This window comes from Ictidomys tridecemlineatus, unplaced genomic scaffold (assembly GCF_052094955.1).
Source record: "Ictidomys tridecemlineatus isolate mIctTri1 unplaced genomic scaffold, mIctTri1.hap1 Scaffold_721, whole genome shotgun sequence".
Taxonomy (NCBI): Eukaryota; Metazoa; Chordata; class Mammalia; order Rodentia; family Sciuridae; genus Ictidomys; species Ictidomys tridecemlineatus.
This window is the reverse complement of record NW_027525182.1, coordinates 179,073-199,613: the sequence shown is the minus strand read 5'-3', so window position 1 is coordinate 199,613 and position 20,541 is coordinate 179,073. Positions and strand designations below refer to the sequence as shown.

At 34.9% G+C, this 20,541-nt stretch overlaps 1 protein-coding gene across 1 annotated transcript in view; it reads right to left on the bottom strand.

Moving 5' to 3' along the window:
- Window positions 1-358: 358 nt before the first annotated feature.
- LOC110597351 (tRNA (32-2'-O)-methyltransferase regulator THADA-like) overlaps window positions 359-20,541 on the bottom strand; it is a gene marked incomplete at its 3' end in the record, with an annotated part of 48,313 nt that continues 28,130 nt past the window's right edge. Inside the window, 5 exon segments of the mRNA XM_078037295.1 lie at window positions 359-452; window positions 10,572-10,681; window positions 17,916-18,073; window positions 20,200-20,280; window positions 20,283-20,357. Coding sequence (XP_077893421.1) covers window positions 359-452; window positions 10,572-10,681; window positions 17,916-18,073; window positions 20,200-20,280; window positions 20,283-20,357 — 518 coding nt within the window.

Here is a 20,541-nt window from a genome sequence, read left to right as displayed (position 1 = left end):
CCTGGGTTTGATCTACAATACCACGTATAAATAAATAAAATAAAGGTATTGTGTCCAACTACAACTAAAACATATATATTTTTTAAAAAACACTGAAATCCAAATGCCTCCTAGCAATTATTTGTTCTAATGATAAAGTTGTAGATTATATAACTGATTATTTTGTTCCTTCTTTACTGTCAACAAAAAATAGTGCATTTGGATTAATTTAGTCCATAATGAGTGGGCAAGGAAAAGAAAGAAAGAGAATTAACACATAAGTCATTTTTGGTGATCTGACCACCTGAGAAAAACCTGGAGTTATACAGGTGATAGATAAAAAACTATTGATCTAATATTATCAATGGATTTCATTTACATGTGTTTTCTTCCCCAACACAGGGCTAACTGGAGTACAGGTAATACAGTCATCTAAGGTGATGTCTTGCATGGGATTCACTATGTAGTAAAAACTAAGGGAAAAGGGAACAGCATCAGATGAGGGGTACTTTCCTACTTCCTTTGCTTCTGTTCAGTGCACTGAAATAAGAGTACATCAAATCTTAGTTCAGTGATGATCCTCAACATGTTCAATGAGTCAATCCTGGGCCTGCCTGCCTGGTATACAGAGGTTCTAGAAAGCAGTCAGGTCTGAGTTCAGACTAGGCTGTCTCACAATGCATCTCTCTCCTTTGCATAAACTTACAATGGCTCTTGACTCTTAACCAATCTTGATCTATTTAACTCCTCTTCCAACTTGATCAAATTCTCCTAGTCTGAAAGATCACCAATGATATGAACTCAGTCCTTTTCCTCAAATCAAACCTCAGCTTTTTCAGTTCCTACAGAGACTGAAGTAAGATTCTAGTAAGGTTGTTCTCTTTGATGGTTTCCATGCTAACATACAACACAATGCTGGGATATGCCATATTTCCAAGCATTTGTTTTTGCTCTCTACAAATATCCCTCTTCATCCAAATTGATAAAACTTTCTCCAAATAAACTGCATCTCACAAGAACCTTTTCTTTCTATACCCTTCTAATTTATCTACAGCAATTCCTTAGCATAAGGTGTACAGTATCCTAGAAGGGGTGTAATCTGAGCTACATTTTGAAGGTTGTGTAGGAATAGTGAAAATCAAGGCCTCAGAGGCAAGGCCCTGATTTAGATTCCTGGCTATTTTAAGTTTAAGTTTTTGGCCAGGCCCTTTATTCCCTTGAGTATTATGCACTAAGCACCAAATGCTCCTTGCTAATTTGGGGAATTTGAAAATATAAGTCAGAAGAATGTTTTACAAGGTCATACCTGGCAAAGTGCCCTCAGAAAGAGCCTTACTTGCCCACTACTAAAAACCCAGGAACCTCAGGAATTCTGAGAAATGCTCAAGGCACTACTTCTTACTATCTAGTCCAGACTTTCTTGTTCTGCTCTGGAATTCCCCAGATTCAAATGAGCTTTTCTGCAGAATCCTTGAATTGTTTGGTTTCCAATTTGGACTCTGCCATTGAATCCTATTTTTCTGATTCCCTTTCTTTCTAGCTCTACAACTCTTCCAGGCCAGGCCCACATCCTCCTAGCCATACAGGAGAATTTGGTTCAACAACAGGACTCCCCATGTTTTCCACTAAAACGAAACCTACTATATTTTATGAAACACTAGAACTATATTGCCTGCTACAAAGAAAAGAAAAACATTTATTAAATTCTATTATGACATATCTGGTCAACACCAGGGTTTTCCATATCTGATCTTACTTCATTATTACAAACAACAAATCTGTGAGAAACTATTATTTTTCCCAACTGACAGATGAGAGGAATATGTATCACGATGGTTAGGAATAGCAACACCAGAGTCAAGTTATCAGGTTTAGATCCTTTCTCTGTTACTAACATCCATGTGATCCAGGTAAGTTACTAAACCTCTCCACTTCTCACTTTCCTCTTCTATCAAAATGAGGTTGGTGGAAGGATTCAATGACTTGATTCTTGTATAATGTTAATAAGTTCTTCTTAACAGTTGTTTTCTAAAAATATGATATCTGATAATGAAAAATGCAAGTTCTAAAGAGTTTCAATGGAATTTGTGATAAAAGACTGAAAAGTTAGTTTGTTTCCATTTTAACAAGACACTCCCCACACACACAACACATCCTAGTAATAAATACCCAAAATATACAAATAGAAACACTAAAACAAGATGAGCTGGAAAACAAGATAATCATCTGGGTAACACTGAATGAAAACACAAAGCATTGAGTGTGTTGATGCCAGAGGCTTGCTGGGTGAAAGGTTTACAAGCAGCAGTGGTGGCCACAAAGTCCATTTTCGTGGTGTAACTTGCCTTTCTCCTGGGAAACAGAGAATTTCAGTGGCATCCTCTCTCACGAAAGGACACTGAAAAAGGGCTACTGCCAAAGCTGCCTAGGGCTGCAGCCAAGGAAAGACGTGGGCACCAGAAGACCCTTGATCAGGCTGGCTACTAACTCTGACTTGATCTGTGGTATCCCCCATATCACTGGGGAACAAACTGGAAACATGGGTGGGTGAACAAAATGTCACCATCTAATATAGTTTCTTAGATAGAGAAATGAGCTCTCCAGAGAAAAATAAGTAAAAAAACCAAAAGCCTTCCCATCACAGCAGCAAACCAAAATTCAGATTACAGAAATAAATTTCATATTAAGACAATCTTAAAATCCAGTAATTAGAACATAAATTCACTCCTATGAAAATGATCCTATGAAGCAGTCTGATAGAGGCTTTAAAATAACTGTGTTGAGTACACTCCTAAGATAAATGAAGGGATAACTTCTATTTAAGAATCAGATGCAAACCAACTAAATGTTCAGTCTCTACCACAAATGTTCACTCTTCTATTCACAAACCCTTCCCTGGCTCTCCATTTTACTCAAAGGAACAGCCAAGTCCTTACACAATGTCTAGTTCCCATTACCTCTCTGATCTCATCGACAACTCCTTCCCTGATGCACACCACTTCAGTTATGTTTACCTGATATTTCTTAAATACCCTAAGTCCATACCTCCTGGGACTTTTGCACCTGACATCTCTCTTCCCTGAATGTTCTTCCTCCAGAGACTGACAATGTGGCCATAAACTCTAGATGACAGTTTTCACTAGACCTTCCAGTATGTTCAACTATTTCACATCCATTTTTATAAATTGGGTAAAAAATAAAAAATCTAAATTGGTGGAGGGAAGTTAAATATTTGCCCAATGGTATAGAGTGAAGAAGTGGCAGAAAGAGAATTAAAATGGAGACTGACACTAAAGCTCTTGCTTAGCAAGAAGGCATGACTTCAAGGTACCTGCTATAAATGCTCAGTTACACTTCTGGCTTATCTGTCTTATGATAAAGATACCATCAACTCTCTATTATTTGCTTCAATGGATTTCATTCTTTCATTAAAAAAATGATCTATGATGCACCTAGTACCTATGTTGCACAATCCTATGCCCTAGAAACAGAGCAATAGAATAAAAATGCTGAGCAGCATATAAATTAGGAAGCATTTTCATGAGGCTTTGGGATGTATTATCAGAAAATATTACTTTTAAGAAATTATCTTCCTAACCTTGTTTTATTTAGGTTGTCTTTCAGACTGTTTTCAATCTTTGAACATCTATCAGGGTGGGGTTAAAATGGTTCTAAATTAACTCAGTGATATAGATGGAAAGTTACCAAGAGAATTAGAGTATCTTACAGAAAATCTTCTGTAAAAGAAAATCTTCTTATAAAGATGACTTTATAAGAAAGTGACTGCAAAGCTCTAGTGTTGTTGGTGTTTATGATAATGAAGGAACTGAGAGGTAAAAACAGACAAGAATCCCAAGAACAATGCAAAAAACCCTTCTTGTTTGTTTTGGTTCTTCATCACACACCCAGGGGTCAGTGAGGAAAAGGGAAAGGTTCCTGAGTAAAGAAGCAGCCCTTGGATCCTTGCCAGCTCTATGCAGTCACCAACCACAGTCCTGGGGAATTCCAAAATCCTACTTTTGTTAGTGACTGCCTCTCTGCTAAAAGGGCAGACATCCTCTCTGTCTGAAGGCTCTTCTATTTGACTGTCCTTTCAAACTAATACAACACATGCTGTGTCTTTTGCCACAGAGAAAATGGTAAGTTTCTTCCCAGTGCTCTAAGCTTTATCATTAACAACTCACTAATACCATGTGTTTTGTACATTAATATTTTTGTACAAAATATTTCTATGAGATCAGTTTACCAGTTCTAAAAGAAGCTTTCTAAAATGTATCCAGCTTTCCACAATCTTACACACCCCAAGTCCCCAGACTTTCCCAAGTGGAAACTGGAAAGCAGCACTGTGCAATGAGCAGAATGCCCAAAGGAAGCTTACACAGCCCAACTTGCTTATCTTCTGGTGAGCTGAAACAGAATCCCAGTAAGGGTAAATGATTCTACTTGTTAACAAGCCAATAGATAAATCTACTCACTCAAATTCATAGCTCCAAATTCTTTCATGCAGGTGGGGGACAATCAGAACCACTAATTTTCCTCATCAAAATCAAGAAGGGTCCAAAAACTGGGGTGGGGAAGGACAATGCTGACAGGAAATAATGCTGTTTTCCTAAGCCAAGTGCTATGCCCTGAGCCCCTACAGAAACACACAGGGCAGGAGCCAGTGCGCAGGCCTTTGAGTTGTCTTCAGCAGATCACTGAAGCAAATTATTATTCCATAAACAGATTAGTCCAACTTCTATCCACAGAGCTATCTCACTCGTAGTGGGTAAGTATTCTAAGATAAGCATAAAACCCACAGACCAAAATCAAATTACATGTGCTGTATACTCCCCTAATTGGTCATTAGATTATTCTATGCTAATAAATCAGATTCTCTGACTACAAAGTGGCTTTCTGATGGCTTCATCCATCCACGTAGGTGGCAACATAGCTATTTTTTTGATACTTCCAATTAGTTATATAGCTTATGAATTGTTAATTGAGAAATGTTATTATTTCCTTAAACTATTTCAGCATGGTTATTTTTCCTAATTTAGAAATTTTTCTAATCTCCAATTATTTTATTAGCTAAATTCTCCAACTCCATTTATTCTTTGGTCAAGTACCGTGTTTATTATTTCAAGGTTCATGTTTATTATTTCAATTAAACTAAATGCTGACAGATGTGTGCAGGAAGGCTGTGTGTGTACAGCTTGTTTTTAAAAGGAAACAGAATCCTGAAGCATGGAGAAACTTAAGCCCGGAAACTGATTTGTCCAAATGAGACCCAGTGAGAAAGCTACATCATCAGCAGGGGCCATCTTAGCCTCCTCACCACAGCCCCACAGCCAAGGTCTACTACAGGCTAAAACCTCAGGGGTGACTCCAAAGTCTCAGTTACAGACACACACAACAGTAACAAGGACAACATCTAAACTGAATTAGCAACCAGAGGGCCATTAAAAGTGGTTGGAAGAAGAACATACAGATAGTTGTTCTCTTAATACAATTTCCCTGAGATCAAGAAGAAAAAAAATTAAGTTCTAAAAAACTAGGATAGAGATTATTCACTGAGAATACGTCCCTCTGCTGTGGCTGAAATGACACAGGATTTTTATGAGGACTTTGAAAACCAGTGTACAAATTTCCAGAAAAAAAGATAATATTTGACTCCACTATAGGAGCAGACTTAAAAATAAAAATTAAAGAGTCATTAACAGATCATAAACCAAAGACATAATGATTTAGATGGTGAATATTAAGACATTCTGCTTTTCCCCAGATCGTTTTAATCCATTTCAGAGTGTCAACAGGACTGTTCTATGAAGAATTCATATGGCTCCCCAAAGTGACTCTTAACTTAGTTATTCTTTATTTATTAATAATCAAACAAAATTCACAGGATGTCCAGTGCAAAATAAGAATCCTTTTGACACTTGTACTAAAAAAAAGTGATTAAATTTTAGACAAGACTGTATATTCTTTCATTCAGAGTTGAATGACTTTCCCTCCAAAACTCTCATATATTAACATTCAACATTTATTTCTTATTCAATTGCATTTTCTTTAAAGACATAGTGTTTCTATCTCTAGAAAGGTAAAAGAAATTGGCTTTTTTTTACTATTATATTTCAATTTTTCATTAAAAGGCTTTCTATTGAATTATAATAACTAATTAATGAAGTTTAAATACATATTTAAATTACTTCTGTCCACCATAAGTGTTGATTTCCATGACTCAGCAAAAGTATTTTATGACAAAAACAGCTAAAAGCCAGCATTTATATCTTTAAGCTAGCAGTGGAAAAATGGTTGCACTGCAACCATCTTATAAACCCTATCAATATTGCAATAAGCAGAGCAATTCAAATATACAAAGAATAAGATATTGCCAAGTAGTCACAAACATACCTTCTAGATTTAGAATTGCAGTCAATAATTTTGTCCACTTATAATTAAGTATTTAATTTATGGCTGGATAAATGAAAACTAGATTCTGCAACTTTACACCCTAGTGTAGGATTCTGGTCATTTCAATTGAAAGGACAACTTCAAATACTAAGAAATTTACTATCATATATAGTAAATAAGCAATTGTGAATTTTATCAGAACTTCAATTTAGAGTTATGATTTTAATGTAGTTAACCATTAACCAACCAAATGTTTAGGCAGGTAATTATTCATGACAGTAACTGTGTTTTTCAAAGAAAGTATAATTTTTTCAAATTCTAAATAGAAATCACTACATAAGAAAATCAGATTATAAAAATTTAACATATTGTTTGTGTATCTTATGTGTACAAGTGTTACTTCAAAAAATTTCCCAGAAAAAGAGTGCCCCTCGTTATTTATTCCTAGATGATTGTATGACAGGGAAATCAGTTTACATTTGAAGACATTCTGAATAATCCTATTAAAAACCAGTTTAAATGGCATAGCTCATGTTTACCTCTTTGGGTATGTACCTATTAATCTCTTTAAGTGCTTCCTTCCTTGATGCAGCTGTAGTTCAAGAGCTGGCCAGCAGCTGGCCTCCATTTCTGTGAGTTTTCATGAATGCCCAGAAATCTTTTTAGCAAGTTTGAAAAATGCTATATGCCTCAACAAGTTTTTTATAACTAAAGAGCTTATAAAAAGCTTTCAAAAGGAGTCCAAAAGAAAATTTTCTCTTAAAAATAAAAACCAAACAAAAGAAAGTCACACATACTACAAAGATGTTCTATGTAAAACATTCTGTTTGGCAAATTTGAAATGTCTCCAAAAGGAGAAAGAAGCACATGGTTTGGAAGCAACAGCCAAGAATTCATGACAGATGAGTTAAAAGCCACCAGTGACAGCCATGAGGGAGATCTTTGAAGTAGATTAGGGGCCTTCTCTAGTCTCTCCATTCCTTGTATCTGGTACGTCTTCAACTATACCAACACAGTAGTTCAGGAGCCTCTGTACCTGGTCCTCTCTTCTTTTCTCATTTTTGCTCTCCTCTAATAACTTCAATCTTACTAACTATGATGCTTATGGAAAATAACTCACAATCCACATCTCTGTTTTTGCTACATCAGCTAAACTAATTCCCTACTTCCAACTGGTAACTTAAATATTTCCACCAGGATATGCCATCATTATCTCACACTTGATCCATACCAAACAAACAGTCATCTTTATCAAACAAATTACCTCATTCCTTGAGAACAAAGCCAATTTTTCCTTAATTTAGGCAATATCAATCCCACTTTTCTAGTCACTATAAACTAAAACCAGAGAAGCAATCACTCCTTGATGACCTCCAAACCCACATTCAATGGTTCAAGAGGCAGATTCATTTTTCAAAGATGGCTATCACAGTGTCTCTCATCCATACATTCTTCTACAACATGATCTTGCCACTTTGCCATCAGAAGGTGAAAATTAATCCAGCCTGATCTAGAGACTTACTAATAACCAAAATGCTGTGAGAATTCCAATGCTAGGTCAGAAAAGATCAGATAGCTTCTGCCTGGTTCTCTTGGATTGTTCTCTGTGAGGAAAGCCTGCTGCCACATAAGAATTCAGCTACATCAAGACTGCCATGCTGAGTGAGAGGTCACACATAGTCCCAATTAGGCCCAATCTTCTAGCTGTCCCCATCAAAGAAATGTGATCATAGCTGTTTAGATCCCTTCCAACCATTTTATCTGTCAGCTAAATTCTACCCATTGAACTTAGCAAATATCCTGGGGAGAAGAACCCAGTTGAGCCCTGCCCTAATTCCTGGCACACAAATTCATAAAATGTAATAAAATATGTCCAGAGTTTTTCTTCTAATCACTCCATCTGTCATATGTGGAACCATTACTACCTGAGGTCATATGTTAACTGAAATGTCACATCTTTGTCTCCACCCTCACAGCCATTGACATAAAGGAAGCCCCAATCACCTGGGTTCTAGGTCATTATAACTGGATCCAGACTCTCCTCACTATAATCTGTCATCACAGTCTATCTAACCTAACACCTCCAACCAAAAACTATTTTAATACAACCAGCCCCACAACCAAAACAAATCTCACAGAATCTCACATTTGTAGGAAATTATATAATACAAAGAGTTGTTATAAAATCTATTTTATTTGCTACATACAACCAAAGCCAAAGAGATCTTTCAGGAGGGCAGATATTCTTTTTCTTATTTTAGAGATGAAGAGATAAGAAGCTAAGGAGGTTAACTTTTGTACCAGTTTGCTACCAATTAACAGAATGGGTATACCAAGAAGAGCTTAAGTTACATCCCATCATTGTTTCTCTTGTCTATGACACTATGATCTGACTCAGATCAAAAACAATTGATGTCTCTCCCCATCCCTAACACAGCAAATTTACTTTCAAGGTTGATAAGAATTTGGCCTCAATCTATCTAGCTAATAACTAACCCCAGCAGCAGCAGCAGCAGCAGCAGCAGCAGCAGCACTATAAAAAGACTTAGTTACCTAACAATAAACCATGCTGATTCTAGCCTCTGAACGATTTTTCCTGCTTTCTTCTCCTATGCATTCAAACCTTACCCAAGCATGAGCACAAATTCTATCTCCTATGAAGACCTACCAGCCTATTCTTATGGTTTTCTCTCTCTGCCATTACAACAGAAGCTCAATTTCATATAAAAATTTGGCAGTTTCATCTTATTCAAGCGTGTTGGTCTAACGTTCCAGGCTGCTGTGCAAGCAGCACATCCCCATACACACGGAGAGATGCTTGATGCCTATATCCAGTGTCTGTTCTAACCAGTTGGTACCCAGGGCACACCTTTTTTTAAACATTGTGAACTTCATCCATGCTTATTTCCCAAATGAAACCATAAATTCTTAACAGAAACCATGTCTTATAAATAAGTAGTATATTCTCCAAAATAAAAACAATACCAAGCACACAGCTAACATTCAATATGTATTGGTCAGCTGATTTGAAGGAATGGAAAATGTTGCATTGTGAGAAAAAATATTCATAAGTCATATCTACACTGAAAACAAAAGTTTAAAAGATAACAAAATATTTTCAAGATCAGCAGTTTAATGTCAGGGACATTTTAAAAGGATTATTTAAAGATATTCTGTGCAGTCCATAACTGCCAAGATGTTTTATAAATGTTTTCACCAGGAGTGTGAAAGAAAAGTTTTAAAAATATTCAAGGAGTAGATGTCTTTTTTTTTAAAGAGAGAGTGAGAGAGGAGAGAGAGAGTGAGAGAGAGAGAGAGAGAATTTTTAACATTTATTTTTTAGTTCTCGGCGGACACAACATCTTTGTTGGTATGTGGTGCTGAGGATTGAACCCGGGCCGCATGCATGCCAGGCGAGCGCGCTACCGCTTGAGCCACATCCCCAGCCCCGGAGTAGATGTCTTAACAGCCCAAAATAAAATGTTTGCTGAAGCTACAAGGCTGGCAGAACTCTGCTTTATTTCAAAAAGTTTCTAGGCCAATGAAATGATTTCCTGGAAAATACTACCTTTTATTTAGAGAACACTTGCCATGAACACTTAGTCATTAAGTAATTTAAGGTTTCCTCACAAGCTCTTCGGAGGAAATCTATTATATGAATGAATGAAACTACCAACACCTATGTCAAAAATACACATTTGGTTAAACATATGAAATATGCCTAAGTATTTTTCTAGGTAATGTGAAATAATCTTCTTTTTGCTCCTTTTAATTTTCTATAAAACAAAATTATGAAGAAAAAGACAAAATCCTTAAGTGTTTTTTTCTGTCTGTAATACATACAAATGCAAAACTCCAGGGCTTATTTTATTCCAAATGCCAAGTAATTTTCAAACAGACAAAACATTCATTTTGTTCAATGAAAAAAAATAGTAATTTCAAAGCTATTTTTAGCAAAAACTTTTGAGTTGACTTCAAATCACCTTTCAATGAGAGAGCAACTTGGTATGGACATTTCACTCAATCATCTGCAGTAAATCACACAATGAGACCTAAGAAAACCATTCCTTCCAAGAGTTTTGTAGCCAACTAAGTCTTTATTCTTTTCAACATCAAAAGACAAAACTAAATTATACTCCAAGCACATGGTTTATACGTTTAGTCTTTTAAAAACCTACACAAAAGGATATTTGTTTTACCTGTTTAGTATTTCAGTTAGTTTCACAAAACCAGTGTAAGCCAGTTCATATGCTCCTCTGTGCCTGGACTGTAAAAGGTATTGTTTAAAGTAATCTCCTATTTCTTTTACCTTAAAAAAAATTTAAAAAATATTCAATTTATGCTTACATTTATATGTATATAAGTAATATAACTTAGAACCTACCCCTAGATGTCCATCCACTTAACACTTACTGTGTGACAGATGATGCTTTAAGCATTTTTATTATTATCTCATTTAATCCTCACATTCCAGGAAATAAGTACATTTTATAAAATATTTTTTTAGTTGTTAGTGGACACAATGCCTTTATTTTTATTTATTTATTTTTATATGATGCTAAGGATTGAACCCAGTGCCTCATCCACACTAGGCAAGCATTCTACCACTGAGCCACAACCCCAGGCCCAGTACAATTATTATCTCTACTCCACAATGGGGAAACTGAAGTCCAGAAAAGGTAAGTAGCTTCCCAAGGTCACATGGCAAGTAAGTGGTGGAGCCAGGACACACAACCAGGCAGTCTGACTCCAGAGTCAGCCATCTTTAAGTGCCACACTAGAACTGCCTTCCTATGCCAGAGTCACAAACTTCACAGTGTGCTCCTGTCATTCAACACCAATATAAAATACACCAAACAACAGCACTCACATACGTAGGCCTGGATAAAATAATCATGCTTTCTATAAAAGTTTTTTTCCCTCTCTTACATCCATAAAAATCTTACCATTTTAACCATTTTAATTGTTAATTAAATTACTAATTATTTATTAATTTCAATTACAATTCAGTGGCATTAAGTACATGTCAGGAACATGTTGTATAACCAAACCCTCAAAATCATTCAACTATAGAATTTTTTCACCTTCCCAAACTGAAACAATACACTCAGTAAACAATAACCCCCAATAAATGCCTTCCAGTGATATGCTGTTAATGGCAACATAAGATTTAGTACAAAGGATATCCTAAAAAAATCAACAGTTATCACTGTGATTCAGATTCCCCATGCAAAATCAAACAAATTTTAAACTGATTATTTAAAGAAAACACATGTAACAATTAGTTGTGATTGTGGCTTTGGTTCTTATGATGTTAAACTGGTTAGTTTGATTGGGCTTTATACCATTATATCTGGTGGCTACTGGATTTAGAAAACCCAGGTTTTGCAAAAAACTCAGAACCAAAGCTGTTATCAGCTATCTCTTGATCCACATCTCCACAGATCTCAGTAGAGTGGAAGGCAAGTCATCCCAGGATACTTTAATCTACTTACCCTGAAACAGCCTTCATGTCAGCAGAGTGACTAGATTAGTGTTCTGCATGTATCAGAGGTGATAGGAGGCACAAGGAATAAAAAAGTGACCACAGGCAGTGTCTCAATTTCCTCATCTACACTTTAGGGATTGTAACAGAACTTACCTCATAAGTTGTTCTGTTAGAATGAATAAATTGCCAAGTTCTGAACCAGCCCATAACCTATAATCTAATTTGGTTTGACATAAGCCTTCTGGGGTTCTAAACAGAGGGAAAGTATCCACGCTCATAGTGTTACCTGATTATTATGACCTAACAAGTGATGTCATTAGAGAAAGAAGACTCAGAAACGAGGCCAACAAAGATCCAGAAAAGCAGTATAAAGTTAAATTTTTAAAGTTCTAACACTTTCAGATCCCAAAGATTAATATATCATGTTCTTCAGTTAAAGCTTTCCTATAAACATCTAATGATTCACCTCATATCTCAATGTTACTCCTTTAATATTTTTAAAGGTCACATTATATGAGGCTAAAGGCCACAAAATAGATCTTATTTCATCTTCAAAACAGTAATTGCAGAATATATTTTGAACAAAATTATCAAGACTTAAATCTATATTCCATCCTCAAAATAGATCTGAAGCTCAATATCTAATCCTACCAAACGGGGACCAGAAGAAACACCAGTTAGCTAACTCATCACATCCACCATTTCTATTATTAGAGAAATAAAAGATTTCTATGGTGTTTCAAATCAGAGAAAATTAAAACAGGAAATCATAGAGATAGTTTCTTTCTTTCTTAGTTAATTCTGTTTCCCAAAATGTCACAGATATTAAAACATACTTCAGGAAAACATAATATTATTAGAAAAGTGCTTCTTTGTGGACTCAGTAATGAGTTGCAATCTCCTTAAGCAGTAAATCCACTTTCATAGCTTCCTTTATCCTAACTTCCTCCAAAGGGACCTAAACCAAAAGGCATATAATAAAGACCTTAGTAGGGTGACCAGTCTTCTTAAGATTGGACCTCTGCCTTAGTTAATCCTGGCCTCAGAAATCAGAATGACATTTTAAAGAAAAAGGTGAAATAGAGTCTTTCCTCATTTTATTCTGCTCTTCATCTCCCAAGAAACACACACAGATAATAACCAAGCTTATTATGAATTTTTTGCTTTTGTAGGATATATAAAACTACTGTTAATCAGAAAACAAGTACTTCTTTGGAACCCTGCAAAATGCTTAGCAGCTTAATGGCTGGGGTAGATAAAGAAGATAAAAACAAATGTCTGTCTTCAGTAGGCTTTCAGTTCGGATTGGCAGAGGAAAAATCAATATGCAGAGAGGTACCCAGTTCTAAGAAATCAAAGATCCTTCTGCACTAGAATTAGAAAAGGCTTCATGTCTAGACCTTGAACAGGATATACACACTTGGGTGGACCAAAATGGAAAGGCATAACTGACATGAGAAGAGGCTGGGAGGCTAGAATGAATGAATAAACATTTTCTAAGCACCTGTTAGACACTGAGCTAGGTCTTTTTATCTAAATGGATGCAACATAAACAAAGCTAAGGCTAGAAGACCTGAATGAATGACCTAGAGGTTTCATGCTACAAAACAGTGGATGATGGGGATGCAAGGAAGAGATGAACCCAACTATTGGGATGGAGTAGTGAGTAATGTGGTCTATGAGCAGACATAGAAGGGCCCTCCAGACATCTCTCAGCAGATATTCAGACTGGAGAACAAATTTTATTTAAACCACTTAAAAAGTAAGAAAAAGGAAGAAAAAAATTTTTTAATTAATTCTTAATAAAAAAGTTCTCTGAAAACTCCAACTCAATTGTCGTTTATTAGGTGCCACTGAGTTCCTATTTAAAGTTCATAAAAGCCTGTAATGGCACACACCTCTCATCACAGCCACTCGGGAGGCTAAGGCAGGAGGGTCTCTCAAGTTTGAGAATAGCCTCAGAAACTTAGGAAGACCTTGTCTCAAAATACAAGAAAAAAAGTGGGGGAGGGGAGAATAGTTCAGTGGTAGAGCACACCTGGCTTAAAAAAAATCCATAAATGCCTTCTTTCTGAATGATGTATTTGCAAAATATTTTTATATAAATAGCATACATCTCAGGGTTGTAAAAAAAGAATTACGCTAAAAATGCAGAACAAATGGCAATGATTTCTTTTTTTTATTATTAAATTCAAGGGGCTGGGGCTGGCGCTCAGCAGTAGAGCGCTCGCCTCTCATGTTTGGGGCCCTGGGTTCGATCCTCAGCACCACATAAATTAAAAAAAAAAAAAGGTATTGTTTCCACCTACAACTAAAATAAAACTTTAAAATTTTTTTTAAAATAAAATAAAATTAAATTAAATTCAAGTGACTGTCTTTTAATTTAGCATATCCTGCTTCTAACTTTTTATAAACTTATTTCTGCAGGCAAATTAATATGCTTTTTGCATTTATAGCATGTAAATTGCCATAGGGAAAGACAGCTACATGCTATGTCTTCAGATATCTACAATTTACCACCAGACAAATCAGGGATGCTAAATGTTCATCTAGAATATAACACCAACAAAAGTCAAATGTAAACTCACTTTTTAAAACTTACTATTTACCTATACAATAAATATAGTAGACAAATCAAGACTCATTCCATTCATAAATACATAAACCCAAGAAGATTTAAGTACAGATGGGACACTTCTATCAAGGGCACATACAGTGGTTAAGATCTGAGACTTTGAAGCCAGTAGATGGTGAACTAAAGCCTACTTCACAGAATGATTGTGAGAAATAAATGAGTTTAAGCATATAAGTGTTTAGTCGAGTACCTGGCACAGCAGCAATCAAGAAATGTCCATTTGGGGCTTTATTTGTATTTTAAAAAATAAGACTCAATTCAAAACAAAGTCACTTCTTATAACTTTGAGAATGTCAACAGTTGAGTTTCAAATTCCACTTTGGTTAAATGAGATGTTTTACAAAAGTTTATCCTCCAGTAAGATAATTAATGTTTTCAACTGTACATTCTCTACTACAGTGATGTCTTCAAAGCTGAAACATTGTTTTCCTGGGTAACAACAACAAAGGCCATAGTTTTCTGGTGTTCACCTATATCTTACCAGAGTGTTTATTCTTTGCTTTCTAGCAAATTCTTAATCGTGAGCCATTTTAACCATTGCCCTTTAGTCTGAATTTTTTAATGAACTTGTCTTATGCCCCTTATTATCCTTCTAAGCTCTCTAAGGTCAGAAAAACCACAAATTATTATTTTTTTTTGTCCCCACGATACCCATATAGTAAGGTAGCCAATAAATAGGTGACTAAAAGATGTGGTTTCATGCTCAACTTCATTTCAAAACTTAAAAATGATAACTTTCAGCTAGGCAAGATGCCACATACCTATAATCCCAGCAAACTGAGAGGCTGAGGCAGGAAGATTGCAAGTTCAAGGTTAGCCTCAACAACTTTGCGAGGCCTGATGCAACTTAGTGAGACCCTATGCAACATAGTGAGAGCCTATCTCAAAATTTAAAAAATAAATTTAAAAAAGGTAACTTCCATGCAACACAATTCAAATTCTAAAAACTAATCAATCTTGGGCAAAATAAAATACAAAGGCAATTACTTTTAAATTTACAAATGCTAATAAACATATACTTCATTTGTAGTCCATTTCAAAAAATCTAAAACCATAATGAAAAACCTAGAGGGAATATATCAACCCAGTTAGCCCTGTGCATTATGCAAGTTATAACCAAATCTAAAGTAGAAGTTCTTCTGGGTTGGGAATGTAGCTCAAGTGGTAGCGTGCTCACCTAGCTTGCATGAAGCACTGGGTTTGATTCTCAGCACCACATAAAAATAAATTAAAGATATTGTATCCATCTAAAACTAAAAAATAAATATTAAAAAATAAAATAAAAATAAAGTAGAAGTTCTTCTAATAGTTGGCAATTATTTTTATTCATGATTTCTGTGCCAACAATTACGAGTAGAGGGAAGAGCAATGAAAAATTTGCACAAAAGCTTCTTTTTAGGAATATCAGAAAAGATATGTAAACGTATTGCTACTCCAGGTAGAGGAAGTTGCTTTAAAAAATCAGTAGGCAACAGGTATCAGATATCCCATGGAAAGAGGACCAAGAAAATGTATCAAGCAAAAGTCTGTATCAGCAAAACATCAAGCTAGAAACCTAGACACACACCAACTATCCAGGAAGCTAGGCGATAAACTAGGCAATACCTGAGGTGTGCCCAGCCATTCCAATGTAAATTACATTCTTCTCTGTCATTTATATTTTTAACTCTTAAAGGTATTAAGGACATGAGAATATTTTTAAAGAAGTAGAAATTTTTGTTTAAAAACAGTCATGTAACTAATTTCTTGATGACTTTGGATTTTCATGGACCAAATACTCCTAAACTGAGACATTTCTTTAAAGTCAGCAAGATCAAGAATAAAGTTTTCCATAGAGAGAAGTATTTCAATGTTAGAACACAATTATCACGTATATTTTTGATCCCTTGTTAAGCCATTAGTTTCTTCTCAAAACTACAGTTATCACAGAACAACACACTGGAAAAATGACTGCAGGACATTTGAATGGAAACTAAGGTTTAACAAAAAAAAAGTCAGAATTCTATTTTTATTCAAGCAAATCACCATTGGAAGTACTCTATGATTTTTAAGAGCCCATCTTTTTATTATTATTATTGTTAGTCTGTGAGTTTTTTTTACAAACTTCTCTTTCATCTTAATTCAGAATTTTTACATAGTTATCCCACATAAATTCACTTACATTGCATAAAACTTTGGATGCATCAGAAAAGATGTCAAAGCAAAATAATTTTCATAGGAAGCTCTCAGGTCTGCCTCAGTTATAGTGGAAACAAAATGTTTCCCTTAATTTATTTTTAATACTCTCCAACAACCCCCCAAAAACTATATGTTTTAACTTGTCCTTGTAAAGAGAAGATGAGAAATCAAGGCACATATTTATTTCATAGCAAGATGGTAAACATCAGTGAAGTAATCATTAATCATAACTGATTCCTAAGCAAAGATGTTGTCATTGGCGCTACAGCCAGTTACCAGCAACCACTCCAAGTAACTCTAGAGCATTTATACCTATTTGATTTGGAGGAGAATAAGGAACATAATGCTGCCCACAGTGTACTGTTCACCTTTGCCTCTCTCCTTCCTGGGGCCTTGCAGCATCACAGGCCAGCTGTTAACCAGATGCAAGCACATGAGCCACAGAGTGTGAGAATAAAAATATTAGCATTATTTCCATGGAATGAGTCACGTGGTGATTACAGAAATAATCAGCATTAGCATACTACAATATTTGTTTTGTTCTTGAATGTTGTAATACCCTAGGGGAAAAAATTATCTCTATTTGAAAAAGGTTAAAAATGAAAGTATGTGTTATATATCTTTTCTGGAAAACTGTGGGAAATGGATTTGTTGAAACCATATGGAAAGGAAGAGGGAATCAATTAAAAACAGAAATCTAATAAATCTAAAATATTTCCAAATGAAATGCTTGTGGTAAACTAATTTCTTGTAAACACTGCCCTCAAGTCCTTTGAACAGTCCCAGATGGTGAACTAACTTTGTGGTCTTAAAATAAAAGTCAGCCAAAAAAACCAAAGTGACTACAGCTTTATTATTGAAGTAGTGGGAAACATAAGATCCATAATCAACCAATATGTTACTTTGTATTCCTCTGCAAAATTTAAGAGAGTTGGAGAGTTTTACTAGAGAGTTTCAACTAAAATTTAAGTTTATGTGTGTTAAATGGAGAAAGAGAATTAAAATAATAATATTGCAGTAAAAAGTGAGGTTAAAAACTATGCTTATATAAAAATATTCCTAAAATGCCATAGTTTTGAAATGTACTACAGGTCTAAAATCCTAAGTTATTGTGAACTATTTTTCAGTTGACAGCTGTAAAATTTTATTCAAGAAAAATTCAAAAATTTTTTTAAAGTTGGATCATAAATAGAAGCTTGTGATTTACATCTTGATCAAAAATGATACCTGCTGGAGCCTTACCTGATCCTCTGTTAATAATCCATCAGAAGATTCTGGCATAGACTGCATAGGTAGAAGCTGGCACAGTGTGCCTAAAAGTAAAGCAACTTCCTTCATACTTCTCCAACAATACACCAGCACCATCTGAGCAGTTACATCACATGTTTTTCCTTCTTTACCTTAAGGGAAAAAAAAAAAACTATTGCAACACTAGACACTCGGTTACTCACACCCTAGGTTTCTTAGAACAAGCTTGTTCATAATTTCCCCAAGAATAATCCATTTAAACAAACCAATTTGTTATATGTTCTATTTATTCAGGAGAAAAAATCTAATATTTGTCAAGCATGTGCCATGAGGAGAAATCATGCTAAGTATTTTTTAATTTGTTGTTTTCAAAATCAATTTTTTAAAAAACAAAACATTCCTTCAAAACTTAAGTTTAACTTTTGGAAATTAATGAAACAAATTCTCTTTGCCTCTTTAATATCCATAAAGTATTATATGAATGACTAATAACTACACTTCTTATTTATTTTGGCAAATATGGCTGTTATATCAGTTGAGTAGAATAGAACTTTATTTTCTATTTTTACATTTTTATTTTTTCTTTCCTTTTGTTTTTTATTTATTAGTTCTAATCAGTTATACATGAAAATAGAAAGCTCTTTGATTCATTGTACACAAATGGAGCAGAATTTTTTGCTTCTCTAGTTGTGTATGCAGTAGAGTTACACCATTTATGCAATCATACATGTACCTAGGGTAATGATGTCTGTCTCATTCCACTGTCTTTCCTACCCCTTTGCCCTCTTCCCTCTCCCCTCTTTCCTATCCAAAGGAAAAATCAAAGGAAAAAGCTAGGTGCATTGGTACACACCTGTAATCCCAGCAATTTGGAAGGCTGAGGCAGGAGGCTCATAATTTCGAGGCTCAGTAACTTAGCAAGACCATGTCTCAAATAAAAATAAAAAGGGTTGGGGTTGTAGCACAATGGTAGGGCACCCCTGGGTTTGATACCTCTAGTACTGAAGAAAAATAAATTAAAGAAAAATACAAAATCTCCTTGAAGATATATTTAAATCCCATGGTCAATAAGCTACAATTACCCTGATTTACTACCTTATTCTTGCTTTAGGAATATTTTAGGAGTGTTTTTTTTTTTTTTTTGAGACAGAGAGAGAGAGAGAGAGAGAGAATTTCAATATTTATTTTTCAGTTTTCGACGGACACAACATCTTTGTTTGTATGTAGTACTAAGGATCGAACCCAGTCCCCACACATGCCAGGCAAGCGCCCTACTACTTGAGCCACATCCCCAGTCCCTTTAGGAGTGTTTTAGTACTGACATTTTTAAAATCCAAAATAAACTTTTAAATTAAAAATACAAATTAACAAAATAATATTTATACTGTAATCCCAAGTTTTTTAAAAAAAATTCCACTAAACTTAAATGATAAATATATATATAAATATATATACCTATAGTATGTTATTAAAAAATAACATACTATAGGTATAAAAGAACATATACTAAACAGGAAAGTGGAAAAGGAAGTAATAACAGTCAGCTTTAATTTGTTTTTAATTTGTATTTATCTCTATGTTGTATGAAACTATTACAATAAGCACATAATAATAGTTTTTGTAATTTTAAAAATATAATTGCAAAGACAATTTTGTAAAACCATATCGCCACCTAGTGGAGAATGCAGAATATGTAATAAATCAAGAAACTAGTGCTTCATAGTATCACAGAAAATTCAATAGTAACAACTAATGATAAAAACAAGCCGTAGAGACTGAAATTCTGGTGGCCTAGTAAAACAGAGCACCTCACATTTTGATGAGTACTAAAGTTTATTTCCATTAAGGGCTGTTCTACTTTAAGAACTTGCACAGCAGATGAACCCCATTGCAAGGAAATGACTGCTGCCCCACTCAGATTCAAGGAGCAACACTGCTTGTACAGCACCTGGCCTGTCAAGAGGATTTTAGCACTCAAAAGCCTTCTGCTATACCACCTTGTATGCTGAACTGGAACACATCATTTTCTGGTTTTAAAAGTCTATAAAATTCATTCCTAAAACCAGGTCATTTCCAAAACCAATTTTTTTTAAAGAAAGACTTCATTTATTATATAAAAAACATTCCATATATTTTACTATTACTTAATCACGTGGGGCTGAAACTAAAACTAAAAGATAAAGCTGTTACCTGGCATGCATGAGGACATAGGTTCAATCCCCAGTACCATACAAAAAAAAAAAAAACAATGATTACATACCAACTTTATATATGTTACCTTTGATTTCTGCAGAAGTATCAATATTTGACACATTGATATTCAAGTCCTCCAAATCAAAACTATCACATTCTTTCAGTATTTGGCTTCGTTGAAGTAATCGTTAGTATCTCGTGCCTGAATCTCTTTGAGAATCACCAGTAAGCGGCTTGCTGACTCTGCAAGAAAGACACGAAACTCCAGTTCCACATCTCATGCAGATTCACTTGGGGGTACCTGCACTAAAAATTGTGTAGTTTTCAACACCTGATAATAACCTCTATTAGAAGAGACAGAGTAGGTAATGTGAAAATTATTTGTATAGAGTCTTCATGATATTTAAGTAGACTTTTTTTTTTTTAA